Here is a 22,750-nt window from a genome sequence, read left to right as displayed (position 1 = left end):
TTCGATGTAGCTGTGATTCATTCACATGGAAGAAATCTAACCAAACCTCTGTGAATGAGGGCTGTTGCACTATCACGTTCTTCAGGGGTGGTCCAACGTGAGGCAAATACGTGCAAAGCGCTGTGCATCTCCAACACCACCAGATACCTGATCCAGTAAAATCATAGCTTTTGTACGCGTGTGAGTTCCTGAAGCCTTGACAAAATGACGGTAATAAGGGGTGTCAGGAAAATGGCCCCCTTGATGAACTCTGAATCGCAGCATTACGGCAACTGATTGTACGAGACGGTCGATGCGCCGGGTACGGTAAGCGAAACGAAGATAGCTTGTCAGTGAGAGGGGGAAGGGTGAAAACGTGTGTTAGGTTTACTTCAAGGGAGAAAGTCATTGAAAGAGACAGGATGTGAAAGAGAAAAACGACAACAGAGAGAATAAGAGTTATCGAATTCGAGAGATGAATTTCGAGATTCAAGCGAGCGAACTTTATAAGGTAGGCACGAGTTGGAAAGGATTACAGATCGTTACGAGGATAGAGACTCGAAATAAAAAATCAAGTATCGTATTTTAATGGAAAAAGGTTCATTCATTTAATCTAATTGCGATCGTTCGTGTTGAAAAAAAACTATTTACTATGCACTTCACTTTTAAGAGCGAAATGAATTTTTTACTGTAGGTAATAAATATATATTATATGTTATGTTAGAGTTAGATAGCCCTAACTGTTATGGTAGATCCAAAGTATATCTTTTAAACGTCCCAATCATTATCCTGTATCGGTAATAGGACAGTCTCATGAGATGCCTATGGGACCTTTAATGTCCGCTCATTTTACCAGAATAGGCTACTCTGAGAGACGTCTTAAAAAAGTCCATGTGACATCTTAAGATGTACATAAGACATATAAAAGAGCTTTTGTAAATAAGAAATTGATGTCCAAATAACGTCTCATAGGTGTCGTGTTGATTATTCCTCGAGCATACGATTGGAACTCTAATGGGATCGTTACAGGATATACATATAGGAATAGCCTGTATTTTTCATTTGAAGTATGATTCCGAACGAAACTTATCCTAAAGGCCGAATTAATACAGATTGTTACCAGAGAGTCAATTTATAGACAGAAATGATATCCAATGTCATATGAAAAGTTTATTGTGTTCGCAGAACAATTAAAAACAATTTTATTGAAAGATTAGTTGATAAGATCAAGAGACGCGGTAGCGGCTCGACGCCAAGTATTAAAAAAAAAACGAAAGTGTAAAAGAAAAGTCAGCGCGAGCCCTGCCGCACTCTTATATACGCGAATATGTCGATTTATGACGTCATAACGTTTTTCAAACCGTTCTCACGGATAAACCATTGTAGTTAAAAATCTGAAAATTAGTGATAATTTTTTTTCGATTTTTCTCTTTCAATTGATCCTTATTGCAAGTAAATCCGTTTACTCAATCCTGAGATATGATGATTTAAGCAATTAAAATCGAATGTTTCGGTACGCTCTAGTCGCTTGGAGTCAGAAAGACTTAAGTAGCGTTTGTTTACCTTTGGACATACGTCCTTTGCACGAAACGTTACTTTTGTCCCGTTTCGTTTCGCCCAGTCCACTGAACGCGATATCCCCTCTACTCGCGCCCGATCGAGCGCGAGAGACAGCGCGCGAAGACTCGTTCCCTCTCTCTCCCACTCGTCGTAACGTGGCGAGAGATCTGTACGCATATCCAAAAATGTTCTCACGTTCTTTTTAATGCTACTGCACCGCTGGTTTAGATATTTGGATGCAACAAGGCGCATTTTGAAGAGAAGACATTTAGCTTTACTTTGGTGTATTCGAAAAGTCTCTACGACTTTCATTACGGGTACTACATCGTTTCAACAAACATTGATATTTTCGTTCGTTTGATTTCTTTTTCAACTGGGCCGCAAGTTCAGATAAAACAATTTGTCTCCTCAATTTTCGATATATATTTTTTTTTATTTTTCAGCGGAACCTCGAGTACATTGATTGTGGTAACTGTAGTAAAACAATGGGGTTTTTTGGAAAATTCGGAGAGAAAAAATTTTATTTCTTCAATTCCAACACATTCAAATTTTATCAGATTTTTTTGCTAATTTTTGTCAACCAAAAATTTCTACATGGTACGTTAATAAATTGATCTGGAATTTTCGAGAACTATGGAGCCGTATTAGAATATACAGAGTGGAAAAAATTTCATTTCTACTTTTGATTTTTTATTATTAACCGGTTGACTAGTAAGCTTTTTTTTCTGGTTTTCGTGCCAAAACTGGCACGAGTCAATAAATTACCGAAATACATGAAAATTTGTTTCTTGGGATTTTCGAGGTTGCTGATTTCATTCCCAATCTTAATTTTCATGTAGCTACCTTCGAAAAGGATGAAAATAAGGGTTGAAAGTGAATATTTCTGATTTGCTAGCAACATGTTTTTATGTTATATTAAATGGAAAATCCAAATTTTTTAGGATGAAAATGAATAAAATTCACTATCCCCGAGGGGGTGAAACATGGTGGTTAGAGGTAAAATTTTCAGATTTTTCAATGGGAAATTTTTGCGTTATATTACATATAAAATGTTCGTTTTTGAGGGTACCAGATTCTTTCATCAAAGTAAAATAAAATTCGCTACCTGCGAAAGGGTGAAAAATAAGGTTTGGGGATGAATTTTTTAGATTTCTTAATAGGGAGTTTTTGTGTTATATTACATGAAAATTCTGAGTTTTTTAGAACACTAGACTCTTCTATTGAAATGCACCCCCAACCCTCATTTTTCACCCCTTGGCAGATCCGGAGTTTTGGTTTATTTCGACAAAGGACGTTCATGCTCTACAAAAAACATACAGTTTCTATGTGGAAAAGCATAAAATTTCTCGTTGAAAAATCTGGAAATTTCACCCTCAAACCTTATTTTTCACCCCTTAGGGAATAGTAATTTTTTTTTCATTTCAATAAAAGAGTTTCGTGTCCTAAAAAACTTGCAATTTTCATGTAATGTAAAAAACTTTCACATTGAAAAATCTGAAAATTTCACCCCCAACTCTTTTTTTTCATCCTTTCGCGGGTGGTGAATTTTATTTTATTTCGATAAAAGAATCTGGTTCCTCAAAAACGAATACTTTTTATGTAATATAGCATAAAAACTTCCCATTGAAAAATCTGAAAATTTCACCCCAACCCTTATTTTTAATTTCTTCGGGGATAGTGAATTTAGTTCTATTTCTAAATTCTATTTCTAAAGAGTCTAGTGTGGAATTTTCGGGTAATATCGCATAATAACTTTCCATTGAAAAATCTAACAATGTTAGCCTTAACGCTCGATTTTCACCTCTTTCAAGGTGAAAATTAAGCCCGGAAGTCGATTCGGCGACACAAAAAATCCTTGTAAACCCTTTTTCATCCCAATCGGTTGAAAATTTAAAACAAGATTTCAATATGTACGCATATCATACATTATTACCAGAACTAACCCGACTTTTTTTGTATATACCAGTCAACAGGTTATTCGCTCCGTGCGCGTAAAGTAGTGCGCTCGTACTACTTTGAAAGTGCGAGCGTGTGTCGTGTATACGTGTTCCCCCAAAAACGCCGGAGTTCCATTTACGGTGGTGCTGGCAGTATGCATGAATACACTAATACTATTAGTGCAGTAGTATTAGATTTTTGGCTCCGCCCACGTACACAGAGCGAATACGTGGTATGAGATGCCAATGCTCGTTTTTTTAAAAACTTGTGAATTTCGTGAAGTGTGAAAAAAAGTGCTGTACACCAAAGGTAGTTTCTTTGATATGAGACAAACATTTTATGAGTACTTTTTACACAATTCACAGTATTTTTTCTATGAGTTTCTCAAGAATGCATTTCAGTGTTTCGTGCCATGTCTTATTATAAAGAAATCGATCAATAAAAAATTCAAAAGCGAAAATGACACTTTTTCTACGTTGAATATTCTAATACGACTTCATGATTCTCGAAAAACCTAGATCAATCCATAACTGTTTGAATGAATGAGCTGAAATTGAATAAAAGGTAAAACTTTTCCTTCAAATTTCATTAAAAAATCTCATTGTTTCAGAGTTACGACAATCGGGGTACTTGAAGTTTCACTGAAAATTGCATGGCGGAAAATGTTAAAAAAGATTTAGTGAATAAACAATCGCTGACGCGACTCTTTTTACGTTTGAAATATCGTGTGAAATTTAATATTTCTCGCGATACGCGGGAATTTTCAAAATTTTTCTTTTGCTAAAAACGCGATGATTGAGCGAAAAAATCGTTTCCAATAAAAAAATTGAATCTAAAACCTAAACTTTTGAGGATTCGCTCGTAGAATTGAGGAGAAAAAATTTCATGAGAAAACGCGGTCCAATTGAAAGGGGAATCCAACAAACCAAAAATCAACGTCTTTCGAAATGACGTAGCACCCGTAAAAAGGGTCGTAATGACTTTTCGAATAAACCAAAGTAAGCTCTTCCCTTTAAAATGCTCCTTCTTGCATCCGAGATCTAAACCAGTGGCCTAGTAGAAGAAAAAAGAGGGCGGAACATTTTTGATCTTTTATTCGGAAATTTTTCCTCGGTAGTGAAAACACTTGAAAAAAAGTAAAAAAAAAGCGCGACAAATATTGAAAGACCGCAACCTTAGTTTTGAATGATCTTCACATATTATCATTGTTAATTTGGAATTTTCTTCCTCATTATTTGTTTCATGATAGGGAAAAAAATATAAGACCATTCTAATATAGACAAGATTTACATCATTTGAAATTGACTAAACAGTTTTATATGCATGAATATATGTGCTCCATCAGTTCTAAAAAAGCCCTGATTTTTATTTGAATAAACAATTTTAATAGAAAGTGATGGGCCGGACAAGTACTTTTAACTCATATTTAAACATAATTTGTATCGATCCAATCGACGTCGAATATTGTGAATAATATCAGCAGCTCCTGAAAGTCTGAAAAGAATCGATTTTCTTATAAGCCTCTGCCACCGTAGAGTAAGAAATGACTAGCTTGCATGTAATTTTTTTGGATTTAAAAGCTTCTTAGACCAATTTAATAATGTCAAAATTTGGAGTTACTCATAAATTACTTGTCCTTCGATTGATATCATAAATTTTAGTGCTGCACGTAACTCAAATGGTACCTTTTTTCAATTTATTAGAAAATACTTGGAATCGAATTGATATAATAAATTTAAATGCTGCACGTAAATTAGATTGAATGTTTTTAAATTGATTTAGCTGTTCGAATCAAATAAGAAGAATGAGGCATCGGTTTCCAAAATGATTTCAAGCGCCATTTTTCGATTTTTTATTTTTTACTTGTTATTTGATACTTTCGATACTTAAAAAAATAGATACAAAATAGTTTTTTTTAAACATAATGTTTTTTCAAGATTTGTGAAATTTTTTTCGGATTGTTCTGTATTTTTTTTAATGTTTTTATGGATGGAATTATCAGTAAACGAGGGACCATCAATGTACTTGTCCCAACCTTTTTTTCCTAGGGGAAGTTTATGGTTTGATATCACGTCTTTTTTCTCAAAAGTTCCTTATTTATGTTCAGTTGACTATAGGATTTTAGTTTGAATTTCTATTTATTTATTTATTTATTTTTTTTTATTTTGTTACCAGTGTACGGCATTCTGCCTTTTTACAATCCCTCCCTATTCCCTTATTCCATTTTTTCCCCTCCTATTGCGGCTTCAGCCGACTTACTCCCCACTGTATCGCATTTGCCGAGGGCGAAGGGAAACTGCAGAAAACCTTGCCGATACAGCCGGTACTTGGTTGATCCCCTCTGGTGGCAGTGCGAGCACGCTCAAGCGCCTCCATCAGAGGTGCTCAATCATGCACCCCTCTAACTGTGATACGTTGCGCCAGCCAGTACACGGCTAGAGGGCCATCCGCACGATGAGAACCGTCCACGGAGGCTCCCAATGCCGTACACCGCGACCGCACACGTATCACATAGAGGTGTTAGGCCATGGATTTATAAAGGTGGAGTCCGAACCACCCGCAGTAACAGCAGAAAACACTTGAAAAACATTTTCAATTTTTCATTGGTGTCTTGGCCGGGATTCGAACCCGGGACCCGCGGATTGCGGGCCCGGATCTTTGTCCATCGGACCAGCCGCTCTCCCTAGTTTGAATTTCTATGGATTATTTATGATTTTCGGCTTATAACGCTGGTTTCCACGAAAAAGGACCTATTTTGCGTCAAAATTTTACTGGAAATATTTCGTCACAGGTCTGTTCTTGGACGTTGGCGCTTTTTTTCCTTGTACTCTATTATGTTTTGTCAATTAGGAACCAAAGAGCAGGGTGAAAAGCAGGTTGTAGGTCGTGATATGATTTTCGGCTTATAACGTTGGTTTCCACGAAAAAAGACCTAATTTTCGTCCAAATTGTACTGAAAATATTTCGTCACAGGTCTGTCCTTGGACTTTGGCGATTTTTCCCCTTGTCTTCTAATATGTTTTGTCCATTGGGAACTCAAGAGCATGTAGCAATGCGTGTTGCGGGCTGAGATATGATTTCCGGCTTATAACGTTAGAAAAAAGAAAAGAAAAGAGGAAAGACAGATCAAATTCAAGACACAACAAATCCAACAGAATTGGCCATTTTTAAATGTCGCTTTTGCATTCTGAATCTAGACGTTTTCGTGTCATCCAAAACATGCCCCTGATGAAATATATTTCCAAGTTTGCAAGTGGCCGCTGAGATCCAATTATCTACAGTTTGATAGTTGCAGATAAAAGGCACCCGGAAATATTTATTATGTCAGAACTCAAAGAAGCAAAAAAACTGAGCGTACTTAATTCAACAGAGCAACGGAAATCAAAGACGTTTAAGGTACCTGCATTGGTTGTGGAGGAAAACAATTTCATTTCAGGATAATTTAGAAATAAATTTAGAAATTCAGAAATTTAGCATGGAGAAATTTAGCATGGAAAAAGGAAAATTAAGTTAAATAGTAAAGATGAAAACTTTTGTGATGAATTTTTGAAATTACATGTTACGGTTGGAGTAAAAAATTAAAATGATTGGCACACATGCTGCGACACAAAAATATCAAAATTTGAAGGTATTCGCTTCATACCGCAGTAATACAAACTTCAACACTATTTGAAAAGAAACACTTTAAAACTTGCTGAATCAAGTTCCATTACATATTACCATAATTAAAGATAGGAGGTGATACTTGGCACATATATTTATCCACAGAAATTTTAAAGTTCGCAGCTATCTGCTGCAATTCATTGTATCTGCGCAATGAGTTTGGAAAACAGCAATTTCAAATCATTTTCATTCAATTTCAAATCAAATTTCAAAGCATAAATGAGCAACTGAAGACTTTTCTAATGAATTTTTCACTTCATATTTATGTTGCAGTGTGAGTCAAAAAGTAAAATGAATGGCAAAGTATATAAATTTTATAGTTTGCAGATTTTTGCTGTATTTCAATGATCCAAATCTATATAGTATTATAGTGAAAAGTTGTTCAAAGTCATGGTGTTACATTAAAATGACATAGCGCAAATAACATTCAGAAATTCTGTAGGTTTCCATGATGTTGGCAGGCATTATACTCAATCGCATCCAAAACTGAGTAACTGTAGACATATCGTAATGAATGTTTTCACCAATAATTCCACATTTGCAGTTTGCGGAATAGGAATACTCAACATACACGTTATTTCATAAGTATTGTTGTCAAAATTTGTGTTTGCCTATCGCATTCCGAAGATTCAACTTTTCATACTATCAGCAAAAAAAAATACGCACTGTCCAGTCGTCCGGCAACCGTATTTTTACCATAAGGTTATTCGTCCGGAGTCCAGAGTGTAGCAGCGCATGCGCCATCTCTCGTATATCATATGACGTACGTCTTAAGCTCGCTTATTCGTCCGGAGCAGGCCCCCGGCACTCGAGCTTTTTCTTGTCCCCCTTACGTGTCTATGCCGCTAGAGGCGCTGGGAGTCATGTAGTCCACACGATACTCGCGTAATACGCGTTCACAGCGTACATATTGTAAATGATTAAACACCTTAAACACTTTATATCCTTTATATCTAATCAATTTTGACCTTGGAAGGAACAATTCACATTGACGAGAGAACCTTTTTTTTCTGTATTAAAATATTGTTTTATGTGAATTTTATTTCGAAATTAATTATAGTAATAATAATGGTAAAAATTACAATACCTATTGATATTTAATCTTTTTGAAAAGATTTGAACATTCACAAAGTATTACAAAATTTAATGTATTTCTACGTGATTTAAAAACGTTATAAATTTGGACGTAAATTCATTGAAAATGCCGATGTTTATATTAAGTTCATAAAAGTTTGTCGAACACTAGCTTCTCGAATATTCAGAAAAAAAACGAAGTCGAAAACGAGGGTGATTAAAAATGACAAGAAATTGGAAAAATATTTTTATTTCATTTCAATAACTAGGTTGAACAATGTTTCGCAATTTTTTTCTTCATCTGGTTGTTTTTTGTTTGTTTCTTGATTCATTTGATTTTTTGAAATAGAACCGGTTTCCATATGTTTCTGCAGAGTGTCTTCGCAGTTTTCACTCAGTTTTTTTTACACTCGTTCAAATCCGATTTTAGCTGCTCCCGTACACTCACAGCTCTGTTTTTAGCTCTTACAGCTGATTTATATTTGGACTGTAAGTGCTGTATTTGGCTTCTTTTTTTCGGTGACAGAATTAATCGTAATCGTTGAGTATATTTGGGCTTTTTGCATCTCCGCAATCTTCTTACGATTTTGTTTCTCGTTTCAGTGCAAAACTGACAAACTTTAGAGTTTGATAATAATAATGCGCACTTGACACTGCGTAAACAACCATCATCATCTCTGTTAATTGAATGGCAAGTAGTCGACGGGACGTCAGGTGCCAATGAGAAACCTTGACAAATGTTCAGATTATTAATTGTCAACAGAACATCTTCAAGTTCATCTCTGGTAGATATTTTCAAGCTGAAGGTACATTGCGAAGGATCCAAAGTATGCCCTGCGACATTGATTTGAAGTGAACCATCGGATGTAACAAATACTTCTTTTAAATTCGATACTTTAAAAAAAGTATTGACTCTCTTGCATTTCTGAAGATATAAGTGAGTTAAAATGGTTTCTCCACATTGAATACTTTGATTCATCCATCCTGGGGGCATGTTCAGAGTACCCTGTAATTGATCAGCCAAACATTTTTCTTCAACATTATTCAAAAAAGCACCAACGGGAGATGGAGCATCCTCATGTTGTTCATGACGTTCATCAGTGATAGGTTGCTCAATATTTCGTAATGATTCTGTTTCAATCCAAGGAAATATTGATGGCACTGCCCCTTTTCGTAAGCGGGGAATTTTGTAGGAGCTCTGGATTACAAAAAATATGTTCCAAAAAACATTATTATGCTATTATTTGATTGACATAAATTTTTAAATCATTCGTTTAATAAATTCAACTTACAATGCCCAGAATTGAACCATCGGGCCCCAATATCTCACGGTGTTTTAGAATGTCGTTCGTTGTAAAATGTTTCTCACAAACAGTTTGGCCGTGTTTAACCTTAAAATTTTTTCGACGTAAGGCCTTTTTCCATAATTCTATACTAGTTTCGTTTTTGGGAACACGAAAAAAATGGACTTTTTCCGTGTTCGAGTTGTAACCCGACGTACAACCAACAGATATACACCGCGGCATATTCACTTGTTTAAATTTTGCTGTATATGAAAAGAAACAGACTTAAAAAGTAGTATACTATATGGAAAGCGAATTACACTAATCAAAACGAATTTTATTTAAAGTAATCGATGCACTTCACTTAAATCTGTGTTGTATACACTCGAAAATGAACGTCTTTATTTATCACAGAATGCACAGAATATTCGCATAACCTCAAACAACAATCATACACCGCTGAACGAACCAGAAAAACTGAACGGATCTAACCAACAAAATCACGGTATATAAGTGTATGAGTAGGACTACATGACCACCAGCGCCTCTAGCGGCATAGACACATAAGGGGGACAGCGTTTATACAGACAAATGGACTGAGTGCAGGGGGCCTGGTCCGGAGTATATCGGTGCATGCCCCATAACTCTTACAAGCCAAGCTAGCGTTGCTGGCGTGCTCGCGTCAACTCAACTGTTATTTCATCATTCAACCGACGCCGAGCCGAGTCCCCAGTCGCCATTTTATTCCTCCGAGTGAAAATAAAGCGGCAAATCTGTGCTCAAGTGTTTCTCGATCGAAATCAATATTAATATTGTTTTAATACCTAAGAAATCAGTAAAAATAAAGTTTCAGTGCATTTTGTTTTTTATTTCGTTCATTTTACAAAATTTCTATGTGTTATTCTATTTGCCCTGCTGGCTCCATTGCATCTGTAAATAGAAAGAAAAATTAGAATCAACGAGTTTATTCAATAATAATATTTTCGAAAGGAAATTTAAAGTAAAATACTGGTCAGCGAAGGAGCTCGGTGCAACCGAAGCTGGTTTTTGCTTTTACGCTGACTCTTTCATTGGTTCCGCTGTACCTGCAAATATAAAAGAAACTCAAAATCAATAATCTCATTTAATGATGGTTTGTTTTTAAAAGAAAATTCAAAACAAATTGCTCGTCAACAGAAAAGCTGCTCCCAACCGGAGGAGCTGGTTTTGGCTTTACGCAGACTTTGTTCTTCCTCTGGTCCCGCTACGTTGACACTGCTTTTCCATTTTTTCCGTTGTACATATAAATAGAAATGGAAATCAAAATCAATAATCTTATTTAATAATATGTTTTTGAAAGAAACAATTGACAGCAAAGCATTTGTTAGCGGAAGAGCTTATTTCAGTTTTGCGCAGACTTTGCTTTGCTAGGGTACTCTTTGCTACGCTGACACTGCTCTCTCGATTTTTTATGATGCTGAAGTTTGCAACGTTCGATTGTAACAAAAAATAATGATTTTTATTGATAATATTTTTGTTGATATATTTTTCTAGGAACAAAAATCGATCGTTTATAATCGTAATTTAATTCTGAATATAATTAATGCGTTTCGGTGAAGAAAAAACCGCATTTCGTTGCATTCCAAGGATGCAAACTTCAATATCGTATTTCTTTCTGCTGTACCTGCAAATTAAAAAGGAACTCAAAATCAATAATCTCATTTAATGATGGTTTTTTTTTTTTTTTAATGCAAAGCGAAATTCTTGTCAGTTGAAGAGCTGCTCCCAATCGGGGGAGCTGGTTTTGACTTTACGCAGACTTTGCTCTTCCTCTGGTCCTGCTACGCTGACACTGCTCTTCCATTTTTTCCGCTGTACCTGCAAATTAAAAATAATCTGAAAATCAATGTAATTCTATAATAGTTTTTTTTTTTTAAACAAAATTCAAAGCAAAATATTCGTTCGCAAAAGAGCTCCTTGCAATCGGGGCTGGTTTTTGTTTTTCGCAGACTTGCTCTTTCACTGGTCCCTCTACGATGACACTGCTTTCCCATTTTTACGCTGTAACTGTAAATTAACAAGAAACTGGGAATCAATAATCTTATTCAATAATAGTTTTTTTAAAAAGAAAATTGAAGGCAAAATAATTTTTCACAGAAAAGGTGCTCGCAATCGGAGCTGGTTTCGGTTTTGCGTTTACTTTCCGTTTTGACTGCTTCTGCCAACTCTGTTCTACCTGCAAATGAAAACTAAAATCGAAATCATTACCTTTATTTAATAATAGCCATTCGTTTTTTCATCATCCCTTTTTCATCAGCGAGTTTGCTACGTTTGAATCTCGTATTGTTTCCGATTGTTGCATGTTTTTTCACATATCGTTTTTCCGTTTATAGCACATTTCAAAAGGCGTGTGCGTCGTTCATCAAACTCCGGTTGAGCGAGAGCGGTAACCATCTCGTGGTTACTGCGATGAATGGTAGACACAACCACATTTGCTCGAAGGTAAGATTTGTTCTTATTTTTAGTCCCAATCGTGCATTTCCTAATAAATTGATAGTTTGCCCTGATAAAATATAAACTTTAATTTCGGAAGTTTGTAAATTCGTTTGCATAACCACGGCTGTTTAAAATAAAAAGTAGCATTTAAAGAATGTGTGATATTTTTCTACAGGAGTTGTTTGACCACTTGCCACAAGTTCGGTCACTCTCTAAAGAAGAGAAAAAACAAGTTTCCCAGTTGATGAAACTTGGTGCCAATAAAAAAAAAGTCAACAATATGATTCGCGTTGTAACGGGGAAACAAGTTCTCCTGAAAGACTTGTCGAACGTCAATTCGACCGAGCAAAATGGAAACAATAATTTGGAAGAAACCGTCAGCATGCTGCGTGAAACGTTCCGTAAGTTTTTCGAGTTTTGTGTTGCAATAAGTGTTGATTTCATTCTTGTATTCTTTTGAACATTCGTTTTATTCATTTCTTTTAGATGCTGAGTGTCACATTTATGAAGAACAGAACACCTTCAAGGATTGTTTTTCGCTACTCCGAACATGAAGCGATCGATGGAAGCATTTCCCGAATTTTTGGGAATAGATGCTACGTTTAAGTTGCTGAACATTCGAGCTCCTGTCTACCTCATGATCGTCGAATATTCGGAAGACTCGACAGAAATCGTCGGCGTTTCCATTTTAATTTCCGAAGATGCGGAAAGTGTGAAGTGGATGATTGAATCGTTCAAAAAAGTACACTCCAGTTGGCCCAAAATTCGATGCGTCATGGCGGATAAGGATCTTGTGGAGCGTAAAGTTATCAAAGAACATTTGCCTTCTGCTAATGTATTAATCTGCGTATTTCATTCGCTGCGGACGTTCAATCGAGAAATTAACTGCGACAAACTGGGGATTACGCCTGGACAAAGAAACGCGGCCAAAGAGCTCTTCCAGAAAATGCTATATTCATCTAGTGAAGAACGATACATGCATCTTTATGAAGAGTGCAAAAAATTGCCGCCGTCGGTCTTGGACTATTTCAATTCCAATTGGCATAACATCCGGGACGAATGGTCTCTGTCGAAGAACTTCATGAGAGGCAATTTTCTCAACACAACAAATAACCGGATCGAATCACTCAACGCGAAAGTTAAAAGTGTTGTGAAACGCTATTGCAGTACTGAAGAATTCGTTAAAAGTTTCTTCGAATTAGTTTCGTGCTTCGACAATGAACGTGATCACAAGGCAGCGTATATGTATCAAAAGATTGCGGTCCAGTCGTTCCGTCCAGACAGCCCAGAGTGTTTTTATTCAAATCATCTCACGAAGTACGTCTTCCGGTTCGTGCAAGAGGAACTCCACACGAAGATCAACGCGGACTTTGTTCGAACAGAAGAACCGGATGGTTTCTCAATTCGGAGTAATGGTTCAACAATCCATTTGAATTCGGAGTCGTGTGATTGTTCGTTCTTTGTCGCCATGAAGCTTCCTTGCTGGTTATTCATCCATTTCCATTCCTCTTTTCAATCTATATTTGAATCAATACAAACATTCAGTTTTTATTTCCAAATAGGGACATGAAGATGATGTTCCAATTGCGAATGAATTGTCTAAACGTGCTGAAGCGAGGTTTTGCAAGCTTCCCATTTTTCTTATCTACCCATTTTATCCTATCCATTCCTTCGTATTTCATCCTCGCTATCCTATCCTTCCCATCCATTCCTTTTCATCCCTTACTTCCCATCCACCCCTTCCCATCCATTCCTTCCCATCATTTCCTTCTGATCCATTCCTTTCCATCCATTCTTTCCTATCCGTTCCTTCCGATCCATTCCTTTCCATCCATTCCTTCCCATCCGTTCCTCCCCCTCCATTCCTTTTCATCCATTCCTTCCCATCCATTCCTTCCCATCCATTCCTCCCCATCCATCCCTTTCTATCCACTCCTTCCTATCCATTCCTTCCCATCCGTTCCTCCCCCTCCATTCCTTTCCATCCATTCCTCCCCATCCATTCCTCCCCATCCATTCCTTCCCATCCATTCCTCCCCATCCATTCCTTTCTATCCACTCCTTCCTATCCATCCCTTCCCACAATTCCTTCCCATCCATTCTTTCCTATTCCTATTTTCTCATCCTTCCCGGCTGTTGTTCAGTCATGAGATTTCCTACATTGACAAATCCTCGTAGAGGACGTTAGACAATTCATTCGCAATTTTGTGTCTTGGCATTCAACATTTTTTGGTACTCGTGATTGCTTTACGCAGTTAAAGCCTTTTCACGAGAGTATCTTGGTGAAATGATTCCTCGTTTCCTTGCCCTGTTGTAATTATTTCCATAGTACTCATGATTGCTTTACGCAGTTGAAGCCTTTTCACGAAAGTATCTTGGTGAAATGATTCCTCGTTTCCTTGCCCTGTTGTAATCATTTTCATATTCCTGTAATCGTCCTTTTTCCCATATAGGCACATTTTTCAAGTAAGAAAAACTTTGGGCCTCACACTTCGTGCACCTGAAATTTGCAACAAGCGATGGACGCGCAGCTACTTCTTTCGAAAGCAGCGAGTTTTTGTCGACAAAGGAGGCGATGATCCCGTCGATGTACCCGGTCCGTCGATAGTGACTCAAAATATTCTTCGCCGCCGTGTGCCATCGCAAAACGATCGTTACCGGAAGGCCTATTTCCTCTCAAAAGACTTGGCGAGCTTGGCATCTGAAGTCACTGGTGAGATTTACCTTCGACGGTTGGAACAATTGTCGAGAATCAAGGCCTTATGGTCCGAAAATAAAGAAATTGAAATCTTGTCCGCTGGGTTCACGCCACCCATTGTGGCAAGCACACCCATCGTCTCCGGGGATGAACGTCCTCTCGAGCTTCAATCCGAGTCTCAGTCGCTTCCCAACTATATCATGGTGGTTAACCGCTCTCCGAACGACTCAACTCATTCTGGACCTGTTTCTCCGACAATATCGCAAATTTTATTGACCAACTACGATTCCACCACGAATCCTGGAAACATAGAATCGTTTTTCAGCAGTCGTAAAAATTTTCGTAAAAATTGTAGTGAAAATATTTCGTCACAAGTCTGCTCTTGAACTTTGGCGATTTTTTTCCTTATACTCTAATATGTTATGCCTATTCGGAACTCAACAGCATGAAGGAATCCAGGATGAGGCCCGCGAAATGAATTTCGGTTTATAATGTTTGTTTCCACGTAAAAGACCAATTTTTCTTCAAAATTGTACTGAAAATATTTCGGCACTGGTTTGGTCTTGGACTTTGGTGATTTTTCTCCTTGTCTTCTAATATGTTTTGTCTATTGGGAATCCAAGAGCATGAAGAAATGCGTGTTGTGGGCCATAATATGATTTTCGGCTTATAACGTTGGTTTCCACGAAATAAGATCTATTTTTCATTAAAATTGTACTGGAAATATTTCGTCACCTGTCTGTCCTTGGCTTTTGGCGATTTTTTCCAAGTCTTCATACCAAGAAAGAACTGATGTAAAGATTTCCTTAATAGAACAGATTTTATTTATCCCTTTTCTTCAAAATTCAAGCGAAAGATAGATCAAATTCAAGACACGACAAATCCAATAGATTTGCCCACTTTAAATGTCGCTTTTGCATTCTGAATCTAGAGATTTCATTTCATCCAAAACGTGCCCTCAATGAAATATATTTCCAAAGTTTGTAAGTGGCCGCTGAGGTCTAATTATCCACAGTTTGATAGTTGCTGAAATAAAGTACCCGAAAACTTCTAACATTTATTATGCCAGAACTCAAAGCAGCAAAAAAAACTAAGCGAACTTAATTCAACAATGCAACAGAATTCAAAGACGTTTAAGGTACCTGCATTGGTTTTGGAGAAAAACCATTTCAGGACTATTCAGAAATTAATTTAGAAATTCGAAAAATCACAATGGAGTAGAAAAAGGATAATTAAAGTATCTAGAAATGCGGAAGACTTTTGTTATGAATTTTCTAGATTACATGATACGGTTGGAGGAAATGATTTGAATGATTGGCACACATGCTGCAACACAGAAATATCAAAGTTTGGAAGTATTCGCTGTATATCAGTCATACAAACTTCAATACTATTTGAAAAGGAACACTTAAAAACTTGCCGAACCAAGTTCCATTACATATTACCATAATCAAAGATAAGGGGTGATCCGTCGCATATATATTTATCCACGGAAATTTCAGAGTTCGCAGCTATTTGCTGCGGTTCAATGTATCTGCGCAATGAGCTTCGAAGACAGCAATTTCAAATCTATCCATAAATGAGCAACTGAAGACTTTTATAATCAATTTTTTACTTCATATAGATGTTACAGTTAGAGTCAAAATGTAAAATGAATGGTACAGTATTTAAATTGTATAGTTTGCAGATTTTTACAGTATTTTAATGATCCGAATCTACAGCATTATAATGAAAAGTTGTCAAAAGTCATGATGTTACATTAAAATGACATAGCGCACATTGCATTCAGCAATTCTGTAAGTTTCTGGGGATGTTGGTAGGCATCATATTTGATCGCATTCAAAACTGAGCAACAGTAGACTTATCGGAATGAATTTTTTTTATAATAATTCCATATCTGTAGTTTGCAAAGTGGAAATACTCAACATACATGTCATTCTATAAGTTTTGTTATCAAAATTTGTGTTTGCATACCGCATTCCTAAGATACGACTTTTCATATCATTAGCAAAAAAAGCATCCAAAGGCTTTCTGGAAAAGTTTCCAAATTTATCACTCGACAGACCTAATGGGAAAAGAATAACTACACACTATAACAAGACCAGATTTTTTTTTGAAAATCTGATTTACAAAATGTGCAATTCAAGATCATGGTTAGAAACCTCTCGAATCATGTTACCACAATCATCATGAAGGAGTAGAAAATCATAGAACACATATTAGGGAACGAATTAATAATATGAATCGATCCGCTGCAAACTGAGCGGGTGAAAACAATTAAGGATCGGAGAGGGCAGAGCCAAACTGAATATCAAGCAAAATATGGGGATGTTTAAAAATAATCACGACACAAGAAATAAATTAGAAAATATTTATTCAATTAAAGTTTCTAATATCATTCTAACAGTTGCGTGTATTTTTGTTCTATTTATTCGTATATATAACCTATGTACACATGATATATAACCACGCCACTGACAATTTATTCGCACTGGACAATATTTCTCGTACTCTGGTTTAATTGAAGGATTATTTCAGTTAACACTTATTTCCAATCGAACGAAATAATGAAATCTTGAAAAGTTTCGTTGACATATATGCATCGCACATTTTTTATATTTTTTTTCACACACACATCACAGACTACATTTACGCGGCCGCTTTGATACCGGTTTAATATATCACAAATAACAAAATAAATAGTAATATGCACTTCTTTAGATGACGAAAATTATTTTTTTATTGATCCCGCACGCACTTCGTAATGTCGATACTCTGTTCATACGATCAACAACTGACACATGGTTTCTACATATATTGATGTATATCGGTCGAATTTATGACTGCTGTTACCAGCTGTGCTGCGCCGTGTGCTACGTTCTGAAGTTGACGTCAGATTTCCAATCATCAACAACTAATTTCAACAACCAACCACAACGTCTAAAAATGGATGTCGTCAGATCCAACGAATCAGAAACTCGAGAGCATCAAAGTGCCTTTGATGGTGTTTATAAATACAGACGGATAAATTCTTGAATGTGTTGGTAACTTTTGCATAATCTTGAGCCCGTGCAAAGTTTTTTCTCAGCAATTACAACACCGATCATGCTGATTTAGGGCGGAAACGAAAGAGAATTACTCATTTGGCTTAAACTTCAATTTTCAAGTTGCTAAATGGCTCCTGAGCTTCGTAATTCAATAAAATCACATGCCAATTTTACCCCCACCACGGCGAATCGTTTTATTCAGAGAAAGTATAGTCTCGGCGAGAGTCTCGGGCCAGCAGACGACAGGGCTGTCAATGTACTTGTCCCGAGACTCTACCGAGTCTCTTGATAATTGAGTACGCAGAACAACGGCCAATCACGAGAGATTGATATAGTTCGAATGATTCACGTTTTACCGAATGAAAAACTCTTTCTTCGAATGGGGACCATGGGAAACTTATAGTTCGAATGATTCACGCTTTACCGAACGAAAATCCGTTTCATCAAATGTTTTCCTGCTTTACCGAACGAGAATATGTTACCACGAATGTTTCGCACTTTACCGAACCGTTAAGCTGTCTGTATTATAATTGAGTACGTAGAACAGTGGCCGACGATGAAAAACTGATAGTTCAAATGATTCACGCTTTACCGAACGAAAAATTCTTTCTTCAAATTTTTTCTGCTGTACCGAATGAGAATTCGTTTTATCAAATTTTTCCCGCTTAACCGAACGAACTGATAAATTATGAACGAATGAGAAATAGGACAACTTAAAAACTCACGATGTATAATAAAAATCTTCATCAAGGGTTAGGAGCTTTCGCTGGAACAAATCGTACGTGTATGCACGTTGTCTCCGCTCTTTTCCCATTACCGGATCATCAAAATACCGATACTGGTATGACACATTTGTTCTTCGTGCTGGCGTATAATTTTTACCCAGGGTAAATTCGAGGACCTCCTGCAGAAACTCTTCGCTGACTCCATTGCCTCATGCAAAATTTACCACAATCATTCGTAAATGATCGACAAATTGCCCTGCCCAAAAGGCTTTACGAATGAATTTGGGCCAAGTTCTTGCATCCCCAATTACGTCTTGGAGGGATAGCCAAGGATTGGCCATAATCTTGTCTAGCCGATGACACATTTCACTGACTTATGCAAACAATTTAGTTTACCAGCCAAATACATAGCCAAAGACAGGCTATGAACAGTTGAACACTGACTTACCTTATCCGTACGAATAATCGTTTGTTATTCGTCCGGATACGTTATTGGACCAACATTGATATACATGTCCGTACGAATAATCATTCATTATTCGTCCGGATACGTTATTAGGCCAACATTTAAACACGTATCCGTACGAATAATCATTCATTAATCGTCCGGATACGTTATTGGACCAACATTGAAATACGTATCCGTACGAATAATCATTCATTAATCGTCCGGATACGTTATTGGACCAACGTTGAAATACGTATCTGTACGAATAATTGTTCGTTATTCGTCCGGATTCGTTATTGAGCAACATTTGAATACGTATCCATACGAATAATTGTTCGTTATTCGTCCGGATTCGTTATTGAGCAACATTTGAATACGTATCCATACGAATAATTGTTCGTTATTCGTCCGGATTCGTTATTGAGCAACATTTGAATACGTATCCATACGAATAATTGTTCGTTATTCGTCCGGATTCGTTATTGAGCAACATTTGAATACGTATCCGTACGAATAATTGTTCGTTATTCGTCCGGGTAACTTAATTTAAATGCCGCCATTTTAACGAAAATTCCGAACGAATAACGCGTGACTATTCGTCCAGACATTCTTAAAACCTTTCGTAATTTTTTCCCGGACGAATAACGTACTTCTATTCGTCCGGATGCGTTTAAAATACATTGGAAATTGCGTCGGCCGGATTTTGCAAAAGGCATTGGAAATAACGTATGCGGACGAATAACCAGGTGTATATGTTTGTGCTTCCTAAAGGTTCGAATGTATTGCTCTTTTGTAGAAAATTAAAGTAGGGAAAAAAATAACCCCATTTTTGACCAATTTCCGGACGAATAACATACATGTATTCTTCCGGCTGCCGGACGACTAGAAACAGCCAAAAAAATATCCAAAGACTTTTTGGAACAAGTTTTAAAATTTATTACTCGACAGACCAGGTGGAAAAAGTATAACTACGCTTATATCAACACCAGAAACTGTTTTGAGAATCTGATATACAAAATGTGCGATTGATGATCATAGTCGGAAAACACTTGAATTATGTTACCACAATCAGCATGAAGAAATATTAGAAAATCATAGGACCCATATTAGGAAACCAATTAATAATATGTATCCATCCGCTGCAAACCGATGGAGTCAAAACAAGGATCGGATAGAGCAGAGCCAAACTCAATAGGAAGCAAAATATGGGAATATTCAAAAATAATGATGACACAAGAAATAAATTAGAAAACATTTATTCGATTGGAGTTTCTCACATTATATATACTAACAGTTCTGTGTGTTCTTGTTTTATTAAACCATAATATTTCAGATCGCAAAAAGAAAATTTGACGTTATAAGTTGACGAACATTTTTTCTTACAACTTCCAGACCTATTTTTGATAAACTGATTTGCCTTATTTATATTATTCACTAACTATGCGGATGTTTGTTACATATGTCCCGCACTTCGTAACGTCAAACCCCGGCCGGTTCGTTACCACACAGCTATCAAAGGGAACTCGTATATATAACCTACATAATTACACATGATATATAATCACGCAACTGACGATATATTTACACTGGACAGTATTCCGCGAACTCTGGTTTAATTGAAAGATTATCTCAGTTGACACTTATTTCCAATCGAACGAAATAATGAAATCTTGAAAAGTTTCGTTGACATATATGAATCGCGCATTTTTTTATATGTTTTATTTGCACACACAGATCACAGTCTACATTTACGCGGCCGCTTTTATACCGGTTTAGTATACCACAAGTTTTAACAAAATAAATATTAACCACTTTTCACTAACCATTTTCATTTATTAATTAGAGTCCGCACACAACAGCACTTTGGGAATCATAACCTCACCTGTCAAAATGACGTTCAGTATGAAAACAAGGCTCGGGTGGTTTAGGATGTGCGTATCGATGTATTGATATCATATAACCTATTTACAAATGATATAAATGATAAACTTATTTTCAGTCAAACGAATTAATGAAATGTTAAAAAGTTTCGTCGACATGCACCGCGTATTTTTTTATTTTATTCTTTTTTACACACGTCGGATCACAGACTACATTTACGCGACTGCTTTTATACCGGTTTAGTTTAGCATTCCACAGGTTTTAGTACTATGCACTTCGTTAGATGACGAAAGTTTTTTTTATTTATCTCACACGCATTCCATAATGTCAAAACTCCGTTTGTTTATACGATGATCGAAAACTGACACATGGTTTATATATATATATTAGGGTGGCCCTTAATATGGGTAAAAAAAAAAATTGATCGCGCCGCCCCCCAAAACGGTTCCAAATGATAAAAAAAAAATCTACGCAAAGCCGTAGCTATGTCCGGTAAGAGGAAAACGTGCCTGTAAGCATGAACTTGGATTTAAATATCAATTTTTCTGCATGATTTAGTAATTTTTTAAAATGTTGTATTTCATTGAAAAATGGTCGTATAGAGGTCTAAAAAAACGCATATTGAAGCTTCAGGTTTCTAATTTCAAGATCTTATGACGGAAAAAATGCAGAGCTACATGTTGTGCGCAATTTTGAGAAAAAGTGCGAGAAAAAAACAGCAAATTTTTATGCTTTTTTATCAATTCCATAAGCGTAGATTTATTTTTTTCAACTAAGCCATGGTATGGACCGGATAGCTGGTTTATTAGGCTTCAATTTGCTTTTTTTAAAACTTGGGTAGGACCATTTTTTGGTGAGATGTTGAACTTTGAATGAAAAACTCTTTTGTCTTTGATCGACGATATCTCAGCAACCAATGGTCGTACAGGAAATTCAAGGGCAGTTCTGAAAATTGGAATAATGTCCTACAAGGGTCCGTTGCAATCTTGAAGATCCATTTTTTATTCCATCCTTGTCGTGAATTTAAAAAAATAGGAAAAAAAAGGTAATTTATTGTTTTTCAGAAGCTCTCAATGTTGGAAGCCTTAAGAAAAACAATCAATTTTCATCAAAAACTTTCGGAATTTTTTTTTTGTATATTTCAACCTTATTTATGGGAAAAATGTAGAAAAATCTTGGAAATTTTTCATTTTTCATTTTTGTCATGATCATGACTCGTTTAACGTAAAAAACGTGATCCTCAAATTTGATTAATGTTTGATCGGTTGCAACGAAGAAACGATTGGTTAGATCGAAATGTAACTTCGGCAGGGTTTTTGGGGGTATATTCAGCTGTAAATGGCATACTCAACATTAGTCATTTCATGATTATTTGAAATTTGGCTATTGACTTTCTGAAAAACCATAAAATACATTTTTTCCTATTTTTTTAAATTCACGACAAGGATGAAAGGAAAATTTCATCTTCGAGATCGCAACGGAATCTTGTAGGACATTCATTCCAGTTTTCAGAACTGCCCTTGAATTTCCTGTGCGACCATTGGTTGCTGAGATATCGTCGATCAAAGACAAAAGAGTTCTTCTTAATTCAAAGTTCAACATCTCAACAAAAAATGGTCCTACCGAAGTTTTTAAAAAAGCAAATTGAAGCTTTATAAACCAGCTATCCGGTCCATACCATGGCTTAGTTGAAAAAAATAAATCTACGCTTGTGGGATTGATAAAAAAGCATACAAATTTGCTGTTTTTTTCTCGCACTTTTTCTCAAAATTGCGCACAACATGTAGCTCTGCATTTTTTTCGTCATAAGATCTTGAAAATAGAAACCTGAAGCTTCAAAATGCATTTTTTTAGACCTCTATACGACCATTTTTCACTGAAATACAACATTTTTTAAAATTACTAAATTATGCAGAAAAATTGATATTTAAATCCAAGTTCATGCTTACAGGCACGTCTTCCTCTTACCGGACATAGCT

The 22,750-nt window shown here is 36.3% G+C and overlaps 1 protein-coding gene across 1 annotated transcript; it reads right to left on the bottom strand.

Moving 5' to 3' along the window:
* Positions 1-8,608: 8,608 nt before the first annotated feature.
* On the bottom strand, positions 8,609-9,746 carry LOC122408453 (uncharacterized). Its single transcript, XM_043415248.1, has 2 exons — positions 9,507-9,746; positions 8,609-9,412 (listed from the first exon to the last, which is right to left on the bottom strand). Exons 1-2 carry the CDS (start codon positions 9,738-9,740, stop codon positions 8,609-8,611), a joined length of 1,038 nt encoding a protein of 345 aa, XP_043271183.1. The 5' UTR covers positions 9,741-9,746.
* Positions 9,747-22,750: the final 13,004 nt, after the last annotated feature.

Source organism: Venturia canescens, chromosome 3 (genome assembly GCF_019457755.1).
Source record: "Venturia canescens isolate UGA chromosome 3, ASM1945775v1, whole genome shotgun sequence".
Lineage (NCBI taxonomy): Eukaryota > Metazoa > Arthropoda > Insecta > Hymenoptera > Ichneumonidae > Venturia > Venturia canescens.
The sequence above is the reverse complement of the archived record's forward strand: the minus strand, read 5'-3'. Positions and strand labels throughout refer to the sequence as shown.